Source organism: Phyllostomus discolor, chromosome 6 (assembly GCF_004126475.2).
Source record: "Phyllostomus discolor isolate MPI-MPIP mPhyDis1 chromosome 6, mPhyDis1.pri.v3, whole genome shotgun sequence".
NCBI lineage: Eukaryota > Metazoa > Chordata > Mammalia > Chiroptera > Phyllostomidae > Phyllostomus > Phyllostomus discolor.
The window spans coordinates 168,808,944-168,831,224 of record NC_040908.2 but is presented as its reverse complement, the minus strand read 5'-3'; the positions used below and the strand labels follow the sequence as shown (position 1 = coordinate 168,831,224).

General features: G+C 66.4%; 1 protein-coding gene across 3 annotated transcripts in view; it reads left to right on the top strand.

Annotated features, from left to right (window-relative positions):
- SHANK2 (SH3 and multiple ankyrin repeat domains 2) overlaps positions 1–22,281 on the top strand; it is a 293,436-nt gene that overhangs the window by 114,532 nt on the left and 156,623 nt on the right. For all 3 annotated transcript variants that reach the window (XM_036029823.1, XM_028503888.2, XM_036029824.1), the window contains 2 exons: positions 3,954–4,123; positions 5,827–5,940. In XM_036029823.1, the coding sequence (XP_035885716.1) occupies positions 3,954–4,123; positions 5,827–5,940 (284 nt within the window). The remainder of the gene's footprint in view (positions 1–3,953; positions 4,124–5,826; positions 5,941–22,281) is intronic.

Below are 22,281 nucleotides of genomic sequence, written 5' to 3'. Positions count from 1 at the left end.
CCACCTCGTCTGCTCCTTTCTCCGCTGCTGCCCGTGGGGAAGGCTGGCCCCCCAGCGCCCTCTCCTGGGCAGACCCCTTTGCCCCAGTGCCGACCTGAGGCCCCCGGATCCTTGGCCAGGAATGCGAGGGTGCATCAGTGTAGCCGGAACCAAGCCCTCAGGGGCGGACTTGGAGGGGAGGAGCCGAAGCTGTCCAAGCCCCGCCCACTAACCGCTGCCCTCCCCACCAGGGCTCTGTGGGTGCTCAGGGCCACGGAGCCCGATCTGGGTCAGAGGGGCAGCTGACCCGAGTGCAGGGCACTAGAGAGAAGCCCGCCCAGAGCCTTTGGGAACCACGGTACCTGTTGAACCTTCTTTGCACCCCAGTCCACCCCCCCACCCCCCACCCGCCTCGCCAAAGGCTCTGCACACACCTACCTGGACACGCCCTCTAGTGGCGCCAACTGGCACGGCTGGCCCATGTCCCTGACAACCGGCTGGGACTGGGTGTGGCTGCACCCACCTGCCCCATCGTCCACCACCGAGTGTGGAGAGGAGTGGGGTCCTCCCAAGGCCCCTCCCAGCCCCCCAGGGCATGCCTGGCTCTCCCCGGGTTCAGAACGGCTCTCGATGTACTTCTGCCAAATCGGGGCCGCTGGCCCCCTCTCATCGAGCGAGCCTGTCCTGGGTGCCCACAGGCAGGGGCTGGGCTGGAAACCTCCTGTCCCGGGCGGCACCGGGCAGAGGCTCGGGAAGGTCTGTCTTTTATGCAAGCTGCTTGAGAGTCCTTGAACCCGGGGCAGTGGGAAGCTGAGGCCAGGCGGGCAGTTGGGCGTGGGATGGAGAACGCTGGCAGAGGGGCCAGCCCCGTGCGGGGGTCGAGGTCAGGTGTTGGGGGGACACGGGGCCAGCCTCGAGCCGGTGCCCCCAGCCCCTCTGGGAGAAGGTTCCGTGGCCACTGCCAGTATTCCCCCCCTCCTCCCCCCCACGTAGGGGCCGTGTATCTGGGGCGCTGGGGGTGGGGAACGCCAGCCTGAGACAGCGCCTCAGATTCAGGGCCGGGCCTGTGCGGAGAGCAGGGCCTTCCACGTGGAGCCTGGGGCCTCAGAAATCACTGCCCCTCTTGCTGCGCAAGTGGCATCAGGAGTTCTGGAAGGTTCTGGGGTCGTGGGGCCCCACTTTGCAAGCCCGCTCCTGCCTCTCATGGACGTAGGGACCAGGGACTGGTTTCCTCGGTGACAGTGGTATCTGCTGCTCCCTCCCCTGTGTCCCCTCTGACCCAGAAAGGGGGTATGGGCCTTGCTGGCAGGGCAGGGACAGGGCAGGAGCCGGGCTGGCTGTGGAGTTAGACCGCCCTGCCTGCCCCCGGGGCCAGGACTAGGGATCCACGAGGAGCTGGGCTGCTGGGCTCCTGTTGGCCACCTGGGTGGAGGTGCGGCCCGGTGAAGGGGACCCGCCCCGGGGGAGCAGGTGCATCTTGGTTGCTGAGGAATCGGGGTCCCGGCACCCCATGGGCCGCCCCTCACCTGTCACTTTCCTTCTGAGTTTGGGGATGTTCCGTGTTTGCTCTCCCAGTTGGTTTCCATGGGGCGTCCCCGTGCAGAGGGGAATTCCACGTCCCCATCCCGGACCCAAGGGCGGGGACAGGTCGGCCCCGGGGCTGCTGTGGTTGAAGACCAGAGCCACAGACGCCCCCCCCCCCCCCACCCAGCCGAGCTCCCCGGACTCAGTGCCCACGAGTCGGGGCTCCAGCCTCTGTGGGGCCAGGAGGCTCCCTGGAGGAGGGTGATCCCCAGGCGGATGGAGAAAGGGGCTGGCTGGGCGTTGGGGGGGGCTCCAAGGGTCCTGCATGGCTGGGGCAGACATCGGGCAGGCACCAGGCAGGAGGCTCGCTCGGAACTGCCCCCCATCACAGGGGCTCGTGACACCCTCCCCGTTTCCCCAGAAGGGGGTGTGCAAGGCAAGGGAGATTCCCACCACCCCGGAACCCTCTAGAACCCCTATTTCTGCCTCTAAGCCAGCGTGGCCTTGGGCTTGCAGGTGCGCAGAGCGAAACCCCAGTGGCCCGAGGTCGCCATGCAGAGTGTGGGGACCGCAGGACGAAGGGGTGCTTGGCGGCGTGTGCACCGCGGTCCTCGGATCCCAGCACGCTCACTGCGCTCTGTGAAAGCCCCCGTCCCCCGTGCACACTGGGTGCCCTGGCCAGCGCCCCCCACAGCCAGCGAGTGGGACATCCTGGTGACTGTGTGTCCCCTTTGTGCCTCCTCGGGACCTAAAGGGGAGGGTGGGGAGTGCGGGGTGCTGCCACCGGGACAGCAGAGGGGCAGCGACTCCCGGGAGCCCGGGGCGGTGTGCCCGCAGAGGGTGCTCAGGCTCCTCCCGGCCCCAGGGCACAGGAAGGTGACGCTGACAGCGGTGGTGACCCGGGGCTGGGCTCTTAATGCTGAAGACATGGCTGTCAGCGGATGGTCCGGACTTGGGACATTCGTGTCGGGTGTGCCACGCTTTGCCAGAGCCCAGGCCGACGTCTCTCAGCCTCCCTTCCGCCCCTGGGAGACACCCGATTTCAAGTAGGTCCCCAGTCCCGGCGATTCTGCTCCTTGAGCGTCTCCCGTCGCTCGCTGCACACCAGCCCTGCCCACAGGGGCTCCCCGCCCCCAGTCTCCCTCGCTCCAGTCCAGCCGTCCCACCGAGATGGAGCCCCTCCAGTCACGCCCCTGGTCTCTGGGGTGTCCGTTCCTCCCCAAACATCCCTGCAGAGACATCCCTGCAGCCCACAGCCTTTCCCCGGTGCGCCCCGTCCTCTGTGCCGGCCCATCAGGCATCAGGGAGAGGGTCTTCCAACTCGTCCTTCGGCCCGTGAGGTCCAGGTTGTCTCATGTCCACCGGTGTCTGCAGACCCGTAAACACTTGCCCAGTGAATGGATGGAAGGATGGATGGATGGATGTGTAAGTGACTGGTGAATGAATGAACAGAGAAAGTCAACCCAATGAATGAATGGGTAGGTGGGTGGGTGGATGTGTAAGTGACTGAGAATGAATGAACAGAGAAAGTCACCCCAGTGAATGGATGGATGGATGGATGGGTGGATGGGTAGGTGGGTGGATGTATAAGTGACCGGGAATGAAAGATGGAGGAAGTCCACGTGCAGGCAGGTCCCTGTCCACCCGGATGGCTGCGAAATGGCTCAGTCCACTCATCCATGGTGGCCCCTGGCTCTGCTGCTGAGAATTGGGTGACCTAACCCTCACACCCAAACGCTGAGGTCGGGATCCCATCCAGCTGTGTGTGGCCACCTCACCCACGTCTAAGTGCACCGCTCAGCGGCATGAAGTACACTCGCAGTGTCACCGCTGTCATCTCCAGAACTTTCTCATCTTCCCAAACCGAAGCTCTGTCCCCATTAAACACCAACTCTCCTGCCCCTCCCCCGGCCCCTGGCCCACTTCCTGCTACAAATCCGACCCCTCTGGGGGCCCCCTGCGAGTGGGGTCACGCAGCATCTGTCCTGCGTTTGGCTCACCCGCTCAGCACGGTGTCCTCCAGGCCCAGCCACGCCGCAGTGGGGGTCAGCACGCCCCTCCCCTTTAAGGCCAAGTCGCTGTCCACTGTGTGGATGGGCCGTGTTTCCTGTGTCCATCGTCCGCCCACGGGCACTCGGGTGTCTCCGAGTCTCGGCTGTTGTGACCGACGCCACTGCCAATGTGGATGTGCGTGCAGACACTTGTCAGAGCTTCTACCCTTACTTCTTTGGGGACACACCCAGGATGAAATCGCCAGGTCTGCCTGCGCCCTTTAACCTTGCCCCTGGCGCCGGGGCCCTGTCTCGTCTTCGGCCCCATCCGGATTCGGGACCTCCGACGTGACCGCTCTCAACTCGGCATAGTCGGGAGCGGACTGGCCGCAGGTCCACCGGGGGCCTCCTCTGTCTCAGCCGTGACCCCCTCTGTCTCCCCCCACCCCGCCCCCGCAGGCCGACCTTCCCACCCGTGGCCAACAAGGACGCCTTCTCCACCGTCGAGTACCCGGGGCCCAAGCGGAAGCTGTACAGCGCGGTGCCTGGGAGACTCTTCGTTGTCGTCAAGCCATACCAACCCCAGGTCGACGGCGAGATCCCCCTGCACCGGGGCGACAGGGTCAAAGGTCAGTTCCAGGCCTGCCCCCTGCTTCTGGGGCAAGGTCAGACCCGGGCCCCTGCGGAAAACGTGGGGCCCTGGGCGCAGGTGGCGCACAGAGGAAGCTTGCCGGACGCTTCCCCGGGGACGCAGCCTCAGTGTCCCGGCTGCCTGTTTGGGAGGGCTCAGGAGGGCCGCGTGGGTGTGGGGCGAGGTCCCGTTGCAGAGGAGAGTGCGGGGAGGGACCGACCAGGGCATCATCGCCAGTGCTCCTCCCACCAGGAAACCCCGAGGGCCTCCCGAGGAAGCGGCGCTGGCCCTGGTCCTGGCAGGCTCGGGTCCGGGTGCGTCTCGTTGGGAGCCCGAGTTCCAGGGGCAGCAGGGGGCCAGCGGCGGTTTCCGAGCAGGAAGATCGGGAACCTCAGGCCCTCGTGAGGGGCGGGCCTGGGGGAGGCTGGCAGTGGCTGTGGCCAAAGCCCGTGGCACCAAAGGCCATGGGAGGGGCGTGGGGGTGGGGCCGGCGTGGGCTGCAGGCCACGTGGGAGCCGGTGAACTCACCGGGCAAGAAAGGGCACGCTGCATGGGGGCAGCCACGCCGGCGCCCCCGACGTCCAGGGTCGGCGTCAGGAGGTGGCTGGTGTGGGTGGGACGCGGGCCTCTGGAGGTGGGAAGGCCAGGCTCCCATCCTGCCGGCCCCTCGGTGTCTGTCTGGGCCCGAGCCCCTCGAGAACCCAGCTCTCCCCGCCTGCCCCTCCTGGCCCCTGGAGCTAACTGGGCCAGCCTCCTCCGTGGGCCAACGAGTGTCCGGAGGCACGTGGGGCCCCACCCTCTCCTGGCCCCTTCTGCTCCTGCGGCTGCATGCTGGCCCGGCCCTCTGGGGGCCTCAGCGCGCCCCTGGGGGACGAGTCTCCTTCTCCTTCTCCACCTGGATCCTCTCAGTCGACCTGACTTCATGCGCCCGCCCGCCCCCCCCCCCCCCCCCCGCCAGGAAGGTCCCTTTAGCCGTCAAGCCCCGCCCCCCCCCCCCCCCCCGTGAATTTCTTAATTGCAGAGACAACACGTCCAAGCCCAGCGTTTCCGCGCATGTTTTTAATCATTTCTTTTTATTTCCCGAGCCTCCTCATGGCCCCGTTGAGGGTCTTCGCGCCCTGGCAGCGCATGCTGTTTTACAGCAGCGCGGGTAGGACGATCGTCCCTTTACGGTCCCCGTCCGTCCATCCCGCCTCCCTGGCCGTCCCCCCCGGGCCTGCGCGCCTGGGGGCGGGCTCCCTGCTCCCAGGGCTCGGGGTCCAGGCCGGTGATCCCCGTTGGGGGCCGAGCACCGTGGTCGGTCGTGCGGAGTCCGGCTTCCGCTGGTTTTCCTGATTTGGCTGCGGCTGGTCGCTTGGGGGACGCTCCAGGCAGGCTCAGGTCTCGGGCTTGAGCCGCTCTGTGCCCGTCCCGCACCTGCACACGCGTTTCCTGGGGTCGGTGGGAGACGTCGGGGGCTGCGTTTCCCGGCCCTCTCTGGCTCTTTCCCTGGGGCGTGGGGACGTCTGTCCTCATCTCTCTGTGCCCGACTCATCTGTCTGGTCCACAGCCGAAGGAAGCGTGGTCGGTGGCAAAGGGACCGGAGCCTGGCCGATGATGTGTTGGCCTCACTGCTGTGGCCAGCGCCCCTCCTCCCGCTCACCCCCAGGCCCTTCTGCCCCGCCCCCCCCCACTAACTCCGCCCTGTTCCCTTGCCTCTAGTTCTGAGCATCGGCGAAGGGGGCTTCTGGGAAGGCAGTGCCCGCGGCCACATCGGGTGGTTCCCGGCCGAGTGCGTGGAGGAGGTGCAGTGCCGGCCCAAGGACAGCCAGGCAGGTGAGGCGGCCTCACCGAGGCCCGGGCGGCGGTGGCGGGTCTGGGGTGCGTGCGGGGTGGTGGATCAGCTGGTGCCTCGGTGCGGGATCCGGCCGGGTTTCGGAGCAACTGAAACCAGTGCAGGGCGGCACGGAAGCTTCCGGGGAAGAGGCAGCTCGGCACAGGTCTGGGAACACCTGGGTCGCACGGTCCAGCCGTCAGAGAAAAGGCTCTTGGGCTGACGAAGTGCCCGAGGCCTCCTCACCTGTCTCATAAACAGGAGGCTGCGAGCCACAGCAGGGCTCGCCCAGGCCCTCCCCGGGAACGGCGCCCTGCCGTGTCCCCGTGAAAACCGCTCAGGGCTGTCGCTGTTCACGCGGCAAAACCGACCCGGGGCCCTGGGAGTCGCCGCGGAGCCTTGCGGAAGACCGTTTTAACACTGGTTGCCGAGAGACTGAGTCAAAATCTCTTGAGAGTCTCAGAAGGCAGAGCCTGGTCCGCGTGCCCCTCCGCTGGCTTCGGTGGCGCCCCAGCTCAGGCCACGCGTGGGGAGCGGCCACGCCCGCCGTGGCTGGTGGCGCTGCGGCGTCCCCCTGTGCGGGCGCCGGGCAGGTGTGTGCAGGGACCCTGCTCCCTGGGAGGGCGCTGGCTCTCCGTTCCCGTCGTCCAGGCCCAGTCGCGTCCCCTGGATGCCACAGGTGGGCACCAAGAGGCGGGCGTCCGGGGCGACTTCTCGTGGTCAGGCTCCTCACTCCGTGACCCGTGACCGGCCTCTGACTTCGCTGCGTCCGCTTCCCGTCTGCCGCGTGGAGGGGACAGTTCAGTGCGGTGCTCATGGGAGTGCTGTGTTTTTGTTTGTTTGCGAAAAGCACCATGAACATACAGAAACATTCCCGCCCCGTCCACATGTCCCTCAGTGAGTGGTTGTGAAACAGCCCCCCGCCCCGTGTAACCGGCACCCCAAGTCCCCGTGTGCCCCTTCTCCCATCGCCGGTCGCCATCCCCCCCTAACCTGCCGTGTCCCCCGGGCTGGGCGGTTGGGTTCTGCCCATTTGAACCCGTCGTAAGTGGCATCGTGCGTGTGTCGGGCTCTGTCCTGGCCTCTCCCAACACCCACGCGTGCGTCTGGGCCGTGGGTGGGGCTCCGGGTCATCCTTTCGGGGGTGGGGCCCTCTGTCCCTCGGGTCCTCTTGGCCTGGGGCTGTCGCGGCAGGGTTCCGGGGTCCTCACTCCTCTCCTAGTGGGAACGTGGGCACCCCGCTGTTGCCCAGCCCCCAGGAGAGACCTGTGGTCGTGGCAGGAGTGTCCTCTGCTTTTCTGGAGGTGCTGGCCCGGGGTGGGAATCTGGGTCACCCAACTCCAGGGACCTCTGGGTCTGGAGCCCTCGGGCAGGGACCCAGCGCAGACACTGCCCAGAGAAGGGAAGCATGGCGTGGGGGGGCGGGTGACAGTTAGCCCTTAGTTCACAGAAACCTGCTCTGCACCCCTGGCCCAGGGCCTCTCTGTGCTCCCCCCAGCTCAGGGGCTGTCCTGGTCTTTGTCATTCTTTTCACTGGAGGTGACAAAACCTCCAGGCTCCCTGCAGCACTCCTGGCCCCCAAAAGGGAATTGATCAGCTTGCGTAATTAAAGAGGCCAGAATACTGGCTTCAGGTATAGCTGGATCCAGGTGTGTCGTTTCCCCAGGGCGCTTTCTCTCCATCTCCAGGCGCTGGTCCCCCCGTGACAGCTTTATTCTCTGGGCAGTTCCCCTCTCGGTGGTCCCTCAGCTGGGCTTCTAGTGTCCGAGGTCCAAGTGCAGGAGAGAGAGAGCAGCTCGTTCCTGCCTGCTTAGCAAACGCCCAGGGTGGGTCCCGACCCAGTTGCCTGGAGTCACGCCCAGACCCACCCAGAACCAGTCGCTGTGGCTGAGGAATGCGTGTGCCTAGGAAGTGTGGCTGGCCGGGTCCGGGTGCCGGGGGGAACGGCCTGCCTAGGACAGTGGGGTGCCATGGCCAGCAGAGGAAAGGGGACAGCGGCTGCGGGTGTCCCTTCAGCAGGGAGGCCAGCAGAGCAGGCCTGCTTTCGCCCAGCCCAGAGCCCTCCCTTGAGAGTCAGGGAAGTGGCGGGGGGAGGGCCGTCAGCCCCATTCCTGGGCAGCTCTGGGCGGCGCCTTCGGGGCAGGGGCTGGCCGAGTCCCGCTCCTGAACCCAAGTCCCGTTAGTCACGGTGGGCACAAACCTCTGGGAGACGTCACCACAGGCGTGGTTGGACCGAAATAGCTTGTTTTCCTGTTATCTTTAGGACATTTAAAAATACAGGCCAGCGGTGCCGTGAGCACGGTTGCAATCTGAAATATTAATCGGCCGCCAAAGGGCCGGCCTCGGGAGGAGTGACTGGCTGTCCCCCAACAAAGGACACCTTGTCCCGGCCTCGAGGGATGGCGCTTTTGTCCAACGCCCGGGGCAGAGCCCCCACCCGCCCCCCTCCCGTCTTCTACGCCATTTTATTAAAAATAAAATGCGCTCGCAGCCTCGCCGCCTGAGTGCCCGCCCTGGTCTCCAAGCAGCTGCTGTGTGTGTCAGGTGCTGCTGTCCACGCTCGGGCTCGCCCCCAAACTAGAGTTCCGTGGGGGCCCTCAGGAGGGTCCAGTCCTTGGTGGTGACGCTCTGGGACCCAGGCCCTCCCCTCCCACCCCTCCCAGCCAGGGGGGAGGGGGGGATGGTCAGCCCTGGTTACCACGGCAACCTGGGATGCTGGGGCCGGCCCTGCCCTGCTTCCCCACGGACCCTCCTGCCGCTACAGCACGTGCAGCTCTGTCTGTCGGGAAGTCACCCTGCGCAGCCCACGCTCCGGCCCTGGGTTCTGCGCGGATGGAGGTGCCGGGGCTCAGACTCGGGCGTGGGGGAGGCCTCACTCCTGCACCAGGCGGTGGCTGTGGACAGGAGAGAGTGTCACGGTGGTCTGGCAGGGCCCCCAGGGCAAATGTGACAGCCCCGAGGGCAAGCAACAGTTCAGGAGGCTGTGGGTCCCAGGTCCGGGGTGGGCAGTGGACGGCTGTCCTCTCCCTATGTCCTCCTGTGGCCTGTCCCTTTTTACAAAGACGCCAACCCTACAGGAAAGGCCCCACCCTATGACCCCACTGAACCCTCATTACCCCCCTCAAGGCCCCCCTGCAAGCAGCCACACTGGGGGCTGCAGCTTTAGCCTGTGGATCTGGGGGACACGGTTCAGTCTGTAACTGGGGTGAAGAGGTGGGGCCACAACCTGACATGCTCCTGCGGACGCCTTCCCTTCTGTCCTTCCTGCCGGGGTCCCCTCCCGGGGCGGGGGGGCATTCTGTCATCTGAGTCTAGAGCAGTCACTGTCCTGCAGCCCGAGCAGGCTGCACGCTGCCCCTCCGGCATTCGGGGGCCCCTGGGTCAGCCGCGGGGCCTGGCCGCTGCTCAGGAGAGCGGGCCCGTAGCCCCAGGCCAAGGGACACGCCGACACTGGACTCCTTGCGAGGTCACCGGCCTGGAGTGGGGCTTGGAGGACACCCTGCTCTGTGGCCGTGGACACGCTGCTCCACCAGTGTGAGCCTCGGGCTCCTGCCCTGGGGGCCGGCCGAGTGGTGGGGGCGGGGGGGTGGGGTCTGCATCGGGGCCGCTGGGGGCTGGGGGCATCCGTCATGGAAGGCTGCTGGAACAGAGCAGGCTGGCACAGACCTGCTCACGGGAGGGACACTAGCTGTCGGCCCTTGCCACCTGAGGGGCCACCTGTGTGCCTACGAGCTTTTGTTCGAACGCCCGTGTTCAGTTTGGGGACAGATACCCTCGGGGGGTGGGGGGGAGATGCTGAGTCCCGTGGCCGCTCGCTGTTCAGCCCGTGGAGGACCCGCCCGCCTGTTCCCCCGGTGGCGGCGGCTGCACCGTCGGACGCCCCGCCGGCAGTGCAGAAAGTTCCGCTTTCCCCACCTCCTCCCGTCCCGGCGGGCGGGGGTGGTGCCGTCTGCGTTTCCCTGGGAGCCTTTCCTGTGCTCCCCGGCTCCTCGCGCGCCGTCTTCGGAGCGGCGCTGACCCTGTGCTTTGTAAACCGCCGTGTGGCTGTGCGCGTCGAGTCTGGCCCCGTAGGGAATGGGCCAGTGCAGGGAGGTAGAAAGAGGACAGTATAAACCAGTCCAGAGGGGTCTCCTCGGTCACCCGGGCCTGCAGCGACCTTTACGCTGGACACCGACCTGCAGGCGCCCGACCCTGACCCATGGGCTCAGAGAGGTCCTGCCGGGCAGGTCAACGGGCTCCTCGGAGAGCAGGGTCGCCCGGTGGCCGTCCTGAGCCTGGGTGCACACTGCCGACTTTCTGTTGGGGTAGACAGGGTCGGGCTGGCTCTGTTTCCCAGGAGGGCTCCCCGGGAGAGGAGGGGCGGTGGTCCGGCCCTGAGTCGCACACCCGGTGTCCCGGAGTGGAGACTGGAACCTGCTCTCGGCCCGCAATGGAGGCTTGGTCTGACCCCGATACCTGGCTGAGGAGGGTCCATCTCCACCCCCCACCCCCCACGCCCCGCCACGCACCGGCCCAGCAGGGGAGGCCCGGGTCGTGCCGCCCAGCTGCCATCGCCCCACAGCCCGAGTCGGTGTGGAGACGGAGACGGAGGAAGGGGAGGAGGAGGAGGAGCCCACTCCAGCTGCAGGCACCCAGCCTGCTGCGCCTGCAGGGCCCGAGGTGCTGGCGCGTCTCCCCCTGGCACTCGGAGCGCTTGTGCGGTCACGAGCCGCACCGCAGCAGCACGGGAGTCGCACACACGTGCACGTGTGCTTTGCACGCACCGGTGTGGTTGTGTGTGCACATGCATGCAGACACACGTGTGCACATGTGTCATTTCATGGACTCTCGAGGGGGCTGGAGGGGCCCCGCGTGTGCCCGGGTGTGGGGCGTGTGCAGTGCGTGTGCAGTGCGTGCGCCCAGCGTCAGCCCCGGGGAGTGCGCGGCCCCCACGCGGCACGGGGCTGTGCTCTGTCCCGCGAGCTGGTGCAGACACAGTTCCCGGTGGCGACCTGACCTAGTTCTTGTTCCCGGAGCGCCGGCTTCGCTCTCGGACAGTCCTCGAAGGAGTCTCGCTGCCGGGACGCGAGTGTCGTTCATCATCCAAACGGGGACACGTCTGAGCAGCGCCGGGCGGGCGGCGGTGTCACCAGCGGGGCTGCGAGGGAATCAGGGCCACCCTCCTCCCGCCAGGAGCAGAGGCCTGGGGTTCTGTCACCTGGAGCTGATGCGTTCTCCAGTCTCGGGGCCGGGGTGCTGTGCCTCTCACGTGTCCTCCTCCCCCTGCCCGTGACTGGCAAACCCCGAGGGGCCGCCCCTGGATGGCAGGGGGCAGAGCCATCCCTGCGTCACAGCTGGGGAAGGAGAAGGGATGCCCCTCCACCTGACCCGTGCCCCGTGGGGCGAGCCCCGGGTGTCCGAGGCACTCGGCCGCCTGCCGTGACGCAGTGTGGGGGAGGTCAGAGGCGGCAGCTCTGTCCCTGCTGCGGGCACCCTGGCAGCACCTTGATTTGCTGGGTGCTCAGCCTGGTGCCCTGAGGTCCGACGCTGACGGAGGAAGGGGAGCCCCTCGGAGACCCGCCTGTGTCTGTGGCCCAGCTGGGCTCCTGGCCCTGTACTGCCCTGGCAGGTCTGGAGGCTGGGGCGGGGCGGGGCTGAGCGGGCCCGTCCCTGCCTTGTGTCCCCCTCCCCTGACTGGGCTCCCCATGACCTGGCCCAGCATGCAGTAGGCCTGGCACACAGTAGGCCTGCCTCGCTGGAGCCAGTGGGATGGAGTCGGACTTAAGACAGCTCATTACTCCCTAATGAGCGTTAACCGTCTCGAAACAGATTTAGAATTCCGCATGGTTAAAAATCATCACCCCTCTTCTGCTGTTTAAAAATTGCTTGTCACTCTGCGTGCCAAGCGCTCCTTCAGCAGTCTGGCTTTCCAAAATGATCGCTGATTGGAACAAAAACATTGCCGCTAAAATTAGAGCGACAAAGTGCAGTTGTTATGGAACAACAAGAAAACCGCAGGTCTCCTTCACCGGGGAGGAGCGGCCCCCCGAGAGCGAGGGCGGCGTGCCCGGGGCTCCCGAGCACCGCGCAGAAGGCTGCCCCGCCACTGCATCCAGCCATCGGTGGGAACCCAGCTCAGAGAGAGAGAGAGGCTGCTCCGGGCCGGAAGCTAGCGTCTTCACAGAGCCTTGCTGCAAAACCCTAATAGACAGACTGCTTTCAAGTGCGTGTGAACACGCAGATATCCGCTTCTCTCCTGAAGGAAGACGATACCGGCCTCCCCTTTGCCATCACTCGCCCTCAGCCGGAGCGTCCTAGATGCGTTGCTTTTTTTCTCCACAACACCTGCATTAGCTGAGATTCGGTTCAGCAGCATGTGATAGGAAAAATACAAAAGAGCCATGGCATACGTGGGATAGAGGTTTGTTTCTGTCATATTAAAGAAAACAGAGGGAGGAAGTCCAGAGCTGGGGTAGGGGCTTCTGGCTCATGGGGACCTAGACATTGCCATTCTTTCTGTTCCGCCATTCTTCACAGGCTGCCTCATGACTCGAGGTGGCTGCTTTGATTCCACCCATCACATCTGCATTCCAGTTCAGGAAAAAGCAAACCGCACGCATTGTAAGGACATGCAAAGTGTCCATGGTGTTTCCAACTATGGATTATTGGCCATAACAAGAATCTCTAGGGAGGCTGAGAGGCTTTATTCCAGAAACCTGCTGTTTAAAGTTGACAGCAGATGTGGGGGTAGGCAGCTGGCCACGTCATCACAGTGTGTCCTAAGGAACAGCCTCCGTCGTGTCTCCATAGTGCCCACCCATCTGAACAACCTTCCTCCTGCCTTCACAGCTCAGCCAGAGCAGCTCAGCATGTAAGCTGTAAGACGTCATCTGAGTGAAGGTTTAGGATGCTTGGAGGAAGAAACCAAAATGTATGACAACTTTGGAGTGGACAGGACTTGCCCAAGGACATTGATTGTCTACACACAATTAGGTGTAACTGTGCAGTATATACCGGCCACCCTGGGGTCCCTGGCCGGGGTTCCAGCACCCCCTCGGAGCACTGTTCCCCTTCCGAGCTCCCAGAACTCATACCAGGTCCAAGCTGAGCCAGCGAGGAGTGTTACCCCTTGTACCTGTGAGGCCTCTTGGTTACAAAGGATAAAGATCAAACTCAACTTGGCTGAGGCCTGAGGAATGGCACCAGGCTGTGGGCGCCGGTCCCATGGACCATGCTGACCCAAAGGCCTTCACCACCACCGCCCCCCTGTGGCTGACCTCTGGGGCGCAGGGCTGAGGGCGGGACGGGCGTCCTCACACTGTGTGAGCTGGGCCGGGCCTGCGTGGCCCCCGGGTGCTGGGAGGGGCTCGGAGTCTGGAACACCTGACTTCCGCCGCCTGTGCCAGGACCTGGGTGGGCACGTAACCAGCATCCCCTCACCCAGCCACTGGGCTCTTTACCAGCCCTTTCACTCTCTCCCGACCTTCCGTGCCTCGGTTTCCCCTCCTGTGCCGTGTGGTCAACTGCAGTCTGCTGGCCCAACCCTGCCTGGGGGAGGAGTAGGCGACTCGGCGATTGCAAGGCTCCTGCGGCCGCCGCGCGGAGTAGGTGCTGGCCAGACGGTGCACGATTGATTGTAGCTTGGACCCGCCCTCGAAGGTCTCTGGTTCTCTCTCTTGTTGGTGTGAAGAGAGGTGGCTCAGAGAGGCTGAGTGACTGGCTCCAGGTCACACAGCCAGCAAGCAGCGGGGGCGGGGCTTGGGCCAGAGCTCTGGCTCCCTGCTGAGCAGTGCAGGGGGGCTAGGGGGCTGGGGTGGGATGTGCCCAGGGCCTGGCGTCTGACCCCGGAGTGGCCTCTCGTTCCCCAGGGGCACGCAGCCTCCCTGGGCCTCCTGGTGGTTCCAGGTGGCCGTCCCGGGGCCTCCCTTCTGGCCGTGACTTCAAGAAGATGCTCCGTTCCTCCCAGCTCCTTCTGCGCTCCTCAAACAAGGCCACCATCTGTCTGTCCAACCGACCTTTCTTCCTCCTTCTGGGCAAAACGAGGGCTCTCGTTTCCAGCAGCCGCTGCGGAGGGCCCGGGTCATCTCAGCTGCCCTTGCCAGGGGCGTGAGTGGCCGACCTGCAGGACCCAGAGCACCTGCCCTCCGTGGACACAGGGTCCCAGGCCTCCCGGACGAGAGGCGCCCAGGAAAAGCCTTACCCTGCACTGCTTGTTTGGCCCATGGACCAGCGCCAGGGGCTCCACGGTGGACCCCCCATGCCTGATGGTACAGGGACCGCGCCTGGACAGATGTGGGGCGATTCGGGGGTGGTCCCCCAGGGGGTGCACCCCCCCACCTGGACGCCTGGCTCATCCCCCAAAGCCCAGCACAGACCCCTCGGTGGCCCTCAGCTCAGCAGCCGTGACCTCTGTCACACAGTCACAACAAACCGTCCTCCGACGTGACTGCCTGGACCTGCGGCGCTCGGCTCGCCCGGGGCCCCGATGGCGAGGACGCCCGCGGCACCGCTGGCTCCCGCTGGGGACCACACCCCGGCGAGGCAGCACCACTCCAGGCCACGTTCTCGGGGCTGCAGCGGGCGTGTGGTCAGCCCGGCGGCGTAGGTCCGCTGCGTTGGGGTTCTGCCCTGTTCCGTCTGCTGAGACAGCGGAAACGTCGTGAGACCGGGGTAGGCAGACTGGGCGGAGGAGGCGGGGGGGCAGGCGGGGGTCTCAGAATCCCCCGGGGGTGGGGGCTCTCCGACACCCGCCCTGGATTCCGAGTGAGCCGGCCTGAGTGGGGGCAGGGGTCCCCCAGACATGTTGCCCAAGCTAGCAGCGGCGTCACCTGGGAACTTGTCAGGAATGCAGGTGCTCGGGCCCCGCCCGGGAGCCAGGAGCTCCGTGTTCTCTGGAGCCCTCTGTGGGTGCGGGGATCTGGGGGTGTGGGATGTGGCTGCAGCTGGAGCCCGAGAACCTTGACCCCCAGGAAGGACATGCTACCCGGAGTGTGGCCCACAGAGCAGCTGCATCAGAGTGGCCCCCTGGTGCTTGTTAGGAATGCAGAGTCCCAGGTGCCCAGGAGCACCTGCGTGTCGGTGGTCCTGCTGACCCCTGGGCGTGGGGAGATGGGAGGCCCCACATTGAGCAGGTTTGACTCTCTTCTCTGCATGCAAGGGGCATGCCCGTGGGCCCAGGACGGCCCAGGGAGGCCCAGGGAGGCCGTGGTTCCGACGATCTCAGCCCCCCTCCCTGAGGTAGTGCCTGGCAGGCCTGAGCTCAGAGGGGCTGGGCCGCTTTCCCCGGGTCACACAGGCCTGCGGCCCCAGCCAAGTCAGCTGGGGTCAGAAGGACCACCCCCAGCGGACTAGACCAGCACTTCCGTGCAGAAGCCGTCCCATTACAACCCCCTCCAGCGTCTGCCTGGGCCCCGTCGGGAAGCCCTAAACTCAGAGGACCCCTGTCCTTTCAGAAGGGTCCCGGCCTGCGATGCCTGCCTCAGCCACTAGGTGGCAGCCGCTGGGCACAGGAGCCTAGGAGGGGGCGCCTGGGCAGGATGCAAATGCCCACCCAGTCCTGCTCCACAGACGGGAGGCCACTTCCTCTGACGAGGGGGTGGGGGGAGCCAGGGACGAGTTTGCCATGTCCACAGTCCGAGCAGGGCCAGGTCGGGGCTGGGACCCACCGGGAGAGCCACCTGCTGCTCCGCCCGGGGCCTTCCAGTGCGCCCAGGAGGCCCGCGGGTGGACGGAGAGCCACCGAGTTCAGGGAGGAGGGGGCTCAGGGCAGCCCCCCGCACACACTCATCCTCACGGGCGCCCATGGGGGGCTGGGCGACCCCACGCAGGAGGCTGCAGGCAGGCTTTCCTCCGGGGCAGTGGGCACCGGAGGGCCTCGCCCCGCAGGCGTAACTGACCCTGGGTTTTCACCTCCGATGGTCAGCGTGGGCGAGGGGCTGGCGGAGGCCCAGGGCTTGCGCCCAAACCCCAGCCTCACCAGATGTTACATGGGCCCGTTACGTGGCCTCTCTGTGCCTCGGTTTCCTCACTCGTTAAACTGGGGGGGGGGGGGGTCGTAGCACATGCCCCAGCCAGGGGTTACGATGGGCTGGTTTTCAAAGCGCAAAGCGGTCAGCCCAGTGGTGCCTGGCCCAGGCGGGTGGGGACCGGCGTTACTGCTGCCGCGTCATCCGTGGCATGGCGAGCTTCTGACTGTGTGCTGTGTGCACACAGTGTGCGCCGTGCCCTTGTCCGCCGGGGTGTTGGGAGTGCTGGGTCGTTTGGGGCCTGTCCTCTGACACGACAGTGTGTTCCGGGCTAGTGGCACCAATGACCGAGAGCAGATGCGACGGCTTGTCCACCGCCTCTGGGGCCAGCTGGCCACTTGCTCGCTCGAGGCCGTGGATGGACCTCTGTGTCACTCACCGATGTCCCTGCTTACTCCTGGCCGTCCGCGTTGGTGGCCGGATCTTTTCCCGCCCTCCTTTTGACCTGCCCGTCACTGGGCGGCTGTGGGAAAATCCGTTCTGACGGTCCCTTTTATGTGATGTGGACACTACTTAGATTTAATGTGACGGTTAGTACGTTTGTCTCTTGTTTTCTGGGGGTTGTCGCTGCACCCTGTCGTCTTCTGGTGTTTCCGTTGTTAGAATATTTTACGTTCTCGTTGAAAGGGACTTGTGTGGAGGCCCTGGGCTGGCGACGTGCTGGAATCGGCACAGGGCCCCTAACGGCAATGTTTACCGCCTCGGGCGGACAGTCAGGCCCTGCCCACACACGTGTCGCATGTATGACGTCTGCATGTGCCGGGAACCGGTCGTGCAGCATGACCACCCTTCCTTCCAGCCGTCGTGGGTCTTCTGAACGTTGTCCCCCGAGAGCGGGACGCCCCTGGGCTGGGTTTTCATTGGGACCCGTCTCCGGTTTTTCCCCACGTCCACGCCGACCGCCGGGGGCTGGGGAGGGAGCCGCCTGCCTCCCCTGCGTGCGGGCGGCACGTCCACGGTGCCCCCGTGTGCCGCCGAAGCAGGCTGCCGTGTAACGCAGAGATAACGCAGCGCCTACGCGGGCAGAAGCGCTTCACGCTGACACGCAGACGCCGTGAACCGCCCCCTCCGTCCGACCTGCCGGCATCTCGCGGTTGGAAGGTGGCACGCTGGGGCCGGGTGTCCGGGAAGGCTGGCTGGTTTCTCTGCGGGAACCGCGCTGGCAGCCCAGGGCACTCTCCCCACAGGTCTCCGTGGGGTCTGCGAGGAGGGACGGATGGGCCAGGGGCCCGCGGACCCCCCCTGGGCACCAGCCCCTCAGACCCCAGGCCGTGTCTCCTCCCGCCTGCCCCCCACACTCCCCTGGGCAGTCCCAGGGAGCAACAGGCCACCTGTGGCTGGGGGGCAGGGCCGGGGCAGCCGTCCTCTGCTGGACAGGTGCTTGCCCTGGCTCAGCTCCCGCTCACCCGGAGGACCTGGTGTTTCAAGGGTCGTATCAGTGGGGACCTGCTTCAGCAGCAGCCGGAGGACCTGCGGGGCCTCGGGGGATGTCTCTCCGGGGCACGGCTGCCATTGCTGGGGTGTCCCCTTGCTTCTCTGAGCAGGGCTGTGTCAGCTGGTGGGAGGTGTCCAGGAGCGGCTTGGCGTGCTTGAGGTCGGAGCCTCCAGGCCATGCCAGGGGTGGGCTGGGCCCCGAGCTGGGAGCCCAGGGCTCAGAGCCTTCTCACGTGACCTCGGAAAACCTGGGGTTTTCCTGACCGTAACGTGGGCGTCCGGGCAAGGCGGCCTCCGGGTCACGTTCACCGCCGGGGGTCTGCCTAGGGCTCTCCACCTCCCCTCCTCTTCACCGGCAGTTACCGTGTGCACCTGTGCGCTGCCGGCTCCTGTGCTATCCACCTGGGTGCCCGTGTTCTGTGTGTACACATGTGTGTGCCCCTGAGCGTGTGGGTGCTGCCCATAGCACCTTCCACCGGCATGCTGCAGGCCCGGTCCCCGAGCTTGCTCCCCCGGCCGGTGCTGTCATCTGTCACTCCGAGACGCGCCCCCACCTGCACGCTGCCTGAGGGGCACCCCGGTCCTCCGCCTCCTCAGCTCTTCCCCAGGTTCCAGCTCCCTTTCCGCCCTGACCAGCTCCTTGGCCACGCGTGCACATCCGGGCAAAATGGACCTGAAGCCCCTGGGGCATCTCGGGCGCCCGGCGTCCCGGGACCCGGAGCATGGGGCTCACACAGCACACGCACACGCACACGCCACACGCCACATGAGCTCACTTCCCGCCCCAGCCCGTGCCGGCCTTTCCCTGTGCTCGCGCCTGTGCGGGGGCCTCCACGCGCCCCGTCCGCCCTCTCCCGGCGCAGAGTGGCCACGAGCCAGCGTCCTTCCTCCCCTTCGCTCCTCCTCGCCGGCGGCCGTGGCTGGACCGCTCCGAGTCTGCATCCTTTCGAGCCAAAGCGGGTCGGTGCTGCCAAGAGTCTCCCGTGCAGGCCCGCCCGTCTGTCACGCAGGGGCCTCTGGGACTCGGGAAGACAAAGCCAGTGGGTGGCCGGCCGGGCAGGGCGATTCCTGGGCTCGGGGTCCCAGGCCCCCCTCCCCCTCCTCTCTCTCGGCACCTTCAGTGGTGACTGCGGGCACCGGGCGGTGTGCTGGCCCCCCCACCTCACTCCCCTTGCGCTGAAGGTCGGCGGCCTCTCGTGCACTCCCCCCCCACACGCCCCGCCCCAGGACCTGGCCACGGCGTGGCATCTACGTTGCTTCTGTGGGTTCGACTTTATGCTTGGGCCCCACGCGTGTGAGTGACGCCACCCGGTGCTCCTCTCTCTGCCCTGTGTCCCCCAAGTCCTGCTGGCCACGCACACCGAGTTCTCGCAGGTGGCGGGACTCCCTGCTCCCTGAGGCCGAGTCACCTCCCTGCGGGCGGGCACACACCCCTTCCTCACCTGTCCCCAGCGCTCACCTGTCCCCAGCGCTCACCTGTCTGCAGAGGTGAACAGGGGCTGCGGCTGTCTCTTCGAGACCCCGGTCGCAGTTCCCAGAGTGCACCCCCGCGGTGGGGTGGCGCGCCATAAGCTGGTCTTCGTTGCGGTTTCTCCAGGAGCCTCTGTGCCCGTCCCCATGGTGTCTGCGGCGCTTGGCATCCCCACCAGCGGGGCCGGGGTGGAACGGGGGCTCTGCGTGGGTGCTGGGGACCAGCGGCGGGGTGGGGACACCAGAGCCTCTGATGTCACAGGCCTGGCTCTGCAGAGCCGGGGCCCCTGCGTCCAGGTTCCTGTCGACATGCGGGGGTGATCATGCTGCTTTGGAAGGCGGGCAGAAAGCGTGAAGGATGCTCACACGGTGACTGCTCCGTGGGGTGTGCAGATAAGCCGTCACGCTAATAGCTTAGAATAAAGCCGAACAAATGGGCTCCTGGCACGAGTGGCTTTATCGGAATCACCGGCTGGAGGTGAGTGGGGCCCCAAGTCAGCCCCAGCTGCTGTAGCTAAATGCCACCGACCCTCACTGTCCCTGTCCTGGAGGCTGAGAGTCCGGGACCCAGGTGTGGGCAGGGCTGGCTGCCCCGGGGCCCCTCTCTCTGGTGTGCAGACAGCCGTCTTCTGCCCGTGTCCCCACACGGTTGTCCCTCAGTGCACCTTCCTCCCTGCTGTGTCTCTCCGTGTGTCCGAACTTCCCCTTCTCGTGACACGGGTCGCAGGGGAGTAGGGCCCCTCTGCTGACCTCGTGGAACCTGAGTCCCCTCTTTACAGATCCAGTCTCCAGGTACTGTCACCTCCTGAGGTGCTGGGATTGGGGCTTTGGCATGTGACTTTGGGGACAGCTCAGCTCGGGCCAGCCTCTTCGGGACCCCTGTGACAGCAGTTTCTCCCCGGGGGGACGAGCCAATGGAGAGAGAAGCCCTTGTTGTGGACAGACGCCCACGTTCTCTGGAACGCGGGCAGAAGGGAGAGAGAGTGTCCAGAGGCCCGTCTGGGATTTGCCTGACCCCGAGTGCACACGTCCTGAGGCCCAGCCATGGCTCGGTCAGGTCCCGCCGGGAGTGGACGCGGCCACGCCCGCCGCACCGAGTCCCTAGCCAGCAAGCAATGTCCGGCGCATCCCACCCTGGGTGTCAAAACCGAGGCGGCAGAGAAGCCAAGGCCTCGGCTGGAGAAACCCAACAGCCTGGCTCACAGGAACCCCGAGGGGCGTCTGGGCACCGTGGGGCGTCCTCCTGGCCCCCCGTCAGGCCACAGGGCCCTTCCCCACCTCAGAAAGTGCAGCCCAGTAACCTCCTTCCACGTCGCCTGGGTCCTGGATCACCACCAGGGGGCAGCAGAGTCCTCGGAGGGGGTAGGGGGATGGGCCGGCTGGTGGGCCATTCACGGATTGTGGAGCCCCCTGCAGCGGTGCGAGCTTCAGGGGTAGCACTGGTCACCTTGCTGCTTCCCCTGTAACCTTCCGCGTCCCTCCAGAGAACAGCGAGCGAGTGGACCCTGGCCAGTCCGTCGTCCCCACTGTCCCCAACACAGTCTACAGGTGGTGCGTGCGGCCAGGGCCGGCGGGGCCCCGAGCAGCCCCATGCTGTGGAGACGGGAGGGCGAGGCCCTGCAGCTGGCCCCCCGCGGCCCCTGGTCTGTTGAAACAGGAGGGCGGGTTTGGGCCTGAACGGACCGGCACCGAGCAGGGGGAGGGGTTTCAGACTCCGGGGGCTCCCGGGGTGAGCCTCCACCAAAGTCCGCAGTTACCTCTCTCCAGACGCTCGTGGGAGACGCTTCCAGAGGGTTCCCTTCCCCTAGGCTCCCACTCTCCGTGAGCGCCAGGAATCGGGGTGCGGGGGACCCCGGTCTCCCCGGTGGCTTCCAGAATCCTAGAATTGAGTTCCGACACTCACTGCTCTTGACCTTTATTCCTTATTCCAGGGAATCTCAGGCTCCCGTAGGAGCTCACGGTTTTATTTTGCACGAAGATCCAGCTCTTCTGGGTGGGGGGTGGAGAGGGAGACCAGCCCACCTGCCCCCGCCCCTCCCCACCCCCGTGGGAAGTCCGGAACAAGAACTTCCCGCTCAGATGCAGGTGCTCCTCCAGCCGGGGACCCGGGCCGGCTGGCTCCCAAGGGTCCCCCGCCCCCCGACTGGCCGTTCCATGCGGAAGGGAGCCCGGCCGCGGCTCTGGGTGGGGTGTCAGCCCAGCACCAGCAGGGGCTTCCTCGCTGGGCGGCTGCGTGACCTTGGGCAGGTCAGTCCCCTCTCTGGGCCTCGGCGTCCCGTCCCAGCAGGTGGCGCCGTGCCGCCCTCCCAGGACTTCGCCCTGGCATGTGGCAGGCACAGGCCTGAGCCCACCGCCTCCGTGCCCTGGAGGAGGGCCGGGCACTCCGCTCGCCGTGGGGCCACCACACACGCTGTGCCGTGCACGCCCACCGTGGGGCCCCACTCACAAGTGCATTTCGTTTCTCATTGACGTGCCAACCTCTGTCACTGCGGAGGCCCGCTCGGCACCTGCGTGCGGGAAAACTGGCCCCATGGAGCCCATGTTCTAGAACCGTCAGTGCCCCGAACGTGTTCACAGTGTCAGAGGGTGCGGGTGGGCGCGGCCACACCTTCCTGGACTGGGCACCGCAGCGCCGGCCGGGAGGGGGGGTGCCGCCCCGCATGGGCCCCCCTGGGGCCCGTTGGCACAAAGCGGTGTTTGAGGGGGGTCTCTGGGGAATTCCCACGGCCCTGTGTGTTGGTGGCGCCGGTCCGAGCTGGCCCGCCCTTGTCAGGGGTGTGGGGGCCACTCGGAGCCCCTCTCCCTGCCAGTCCCAGCACGTGCCCCCACCCAGAGTAGCCGTGCCCCGGGGGTGTGGTCTGGGAAGGAAGGCTCCGCCCCTCGGAGGTCGCTCTGTCCCCGACACGCCTGCCGACCAGCGTGAGGGTGTGAGTCCTCCAGCGTAGGGTCCGGTGTGAGTCCCTGTGCCAAGCACACGCCTCGCCCACGGGCACGGCTCAGAGTCACACTCTGCGTGTCCTTCCTCAAGGGGCGTGTCCTTGGCCCTGGAACCCCCAGGGCCCCGGGTCTTTGTCTGCACCGCGGGCTCCGTGGCGGGCGTGCCCCTGGGCATGGCGGCCATCCAGGGTTCCGCCTGCCTGGGAAGTGCTCCGAGTGGACCTTGTGAACGGACCGGCCCGCGGTGTCGGCGTGCTGGGGCTGCGTGACCGGGGATGCCCCGCGGGGCGGCTTAAAAACCAGACACGTTTGCCCTCCCCGCTCTGAAGGGCAAACATCTCGGCCTCGGCAGCTGCGGAGGGTCCTTCCTGCCTCCTCCAGCTCCCGGGGCTCCAGGCGTCCCCGGGCTGGTGGCTGCATTCCTCCGAGCCCCGTCTCCACGGGCCCTGTCGTCACACGGCCTCCTCACTGTGCGTGTGTGTCCCTGTCCTGTCCTCT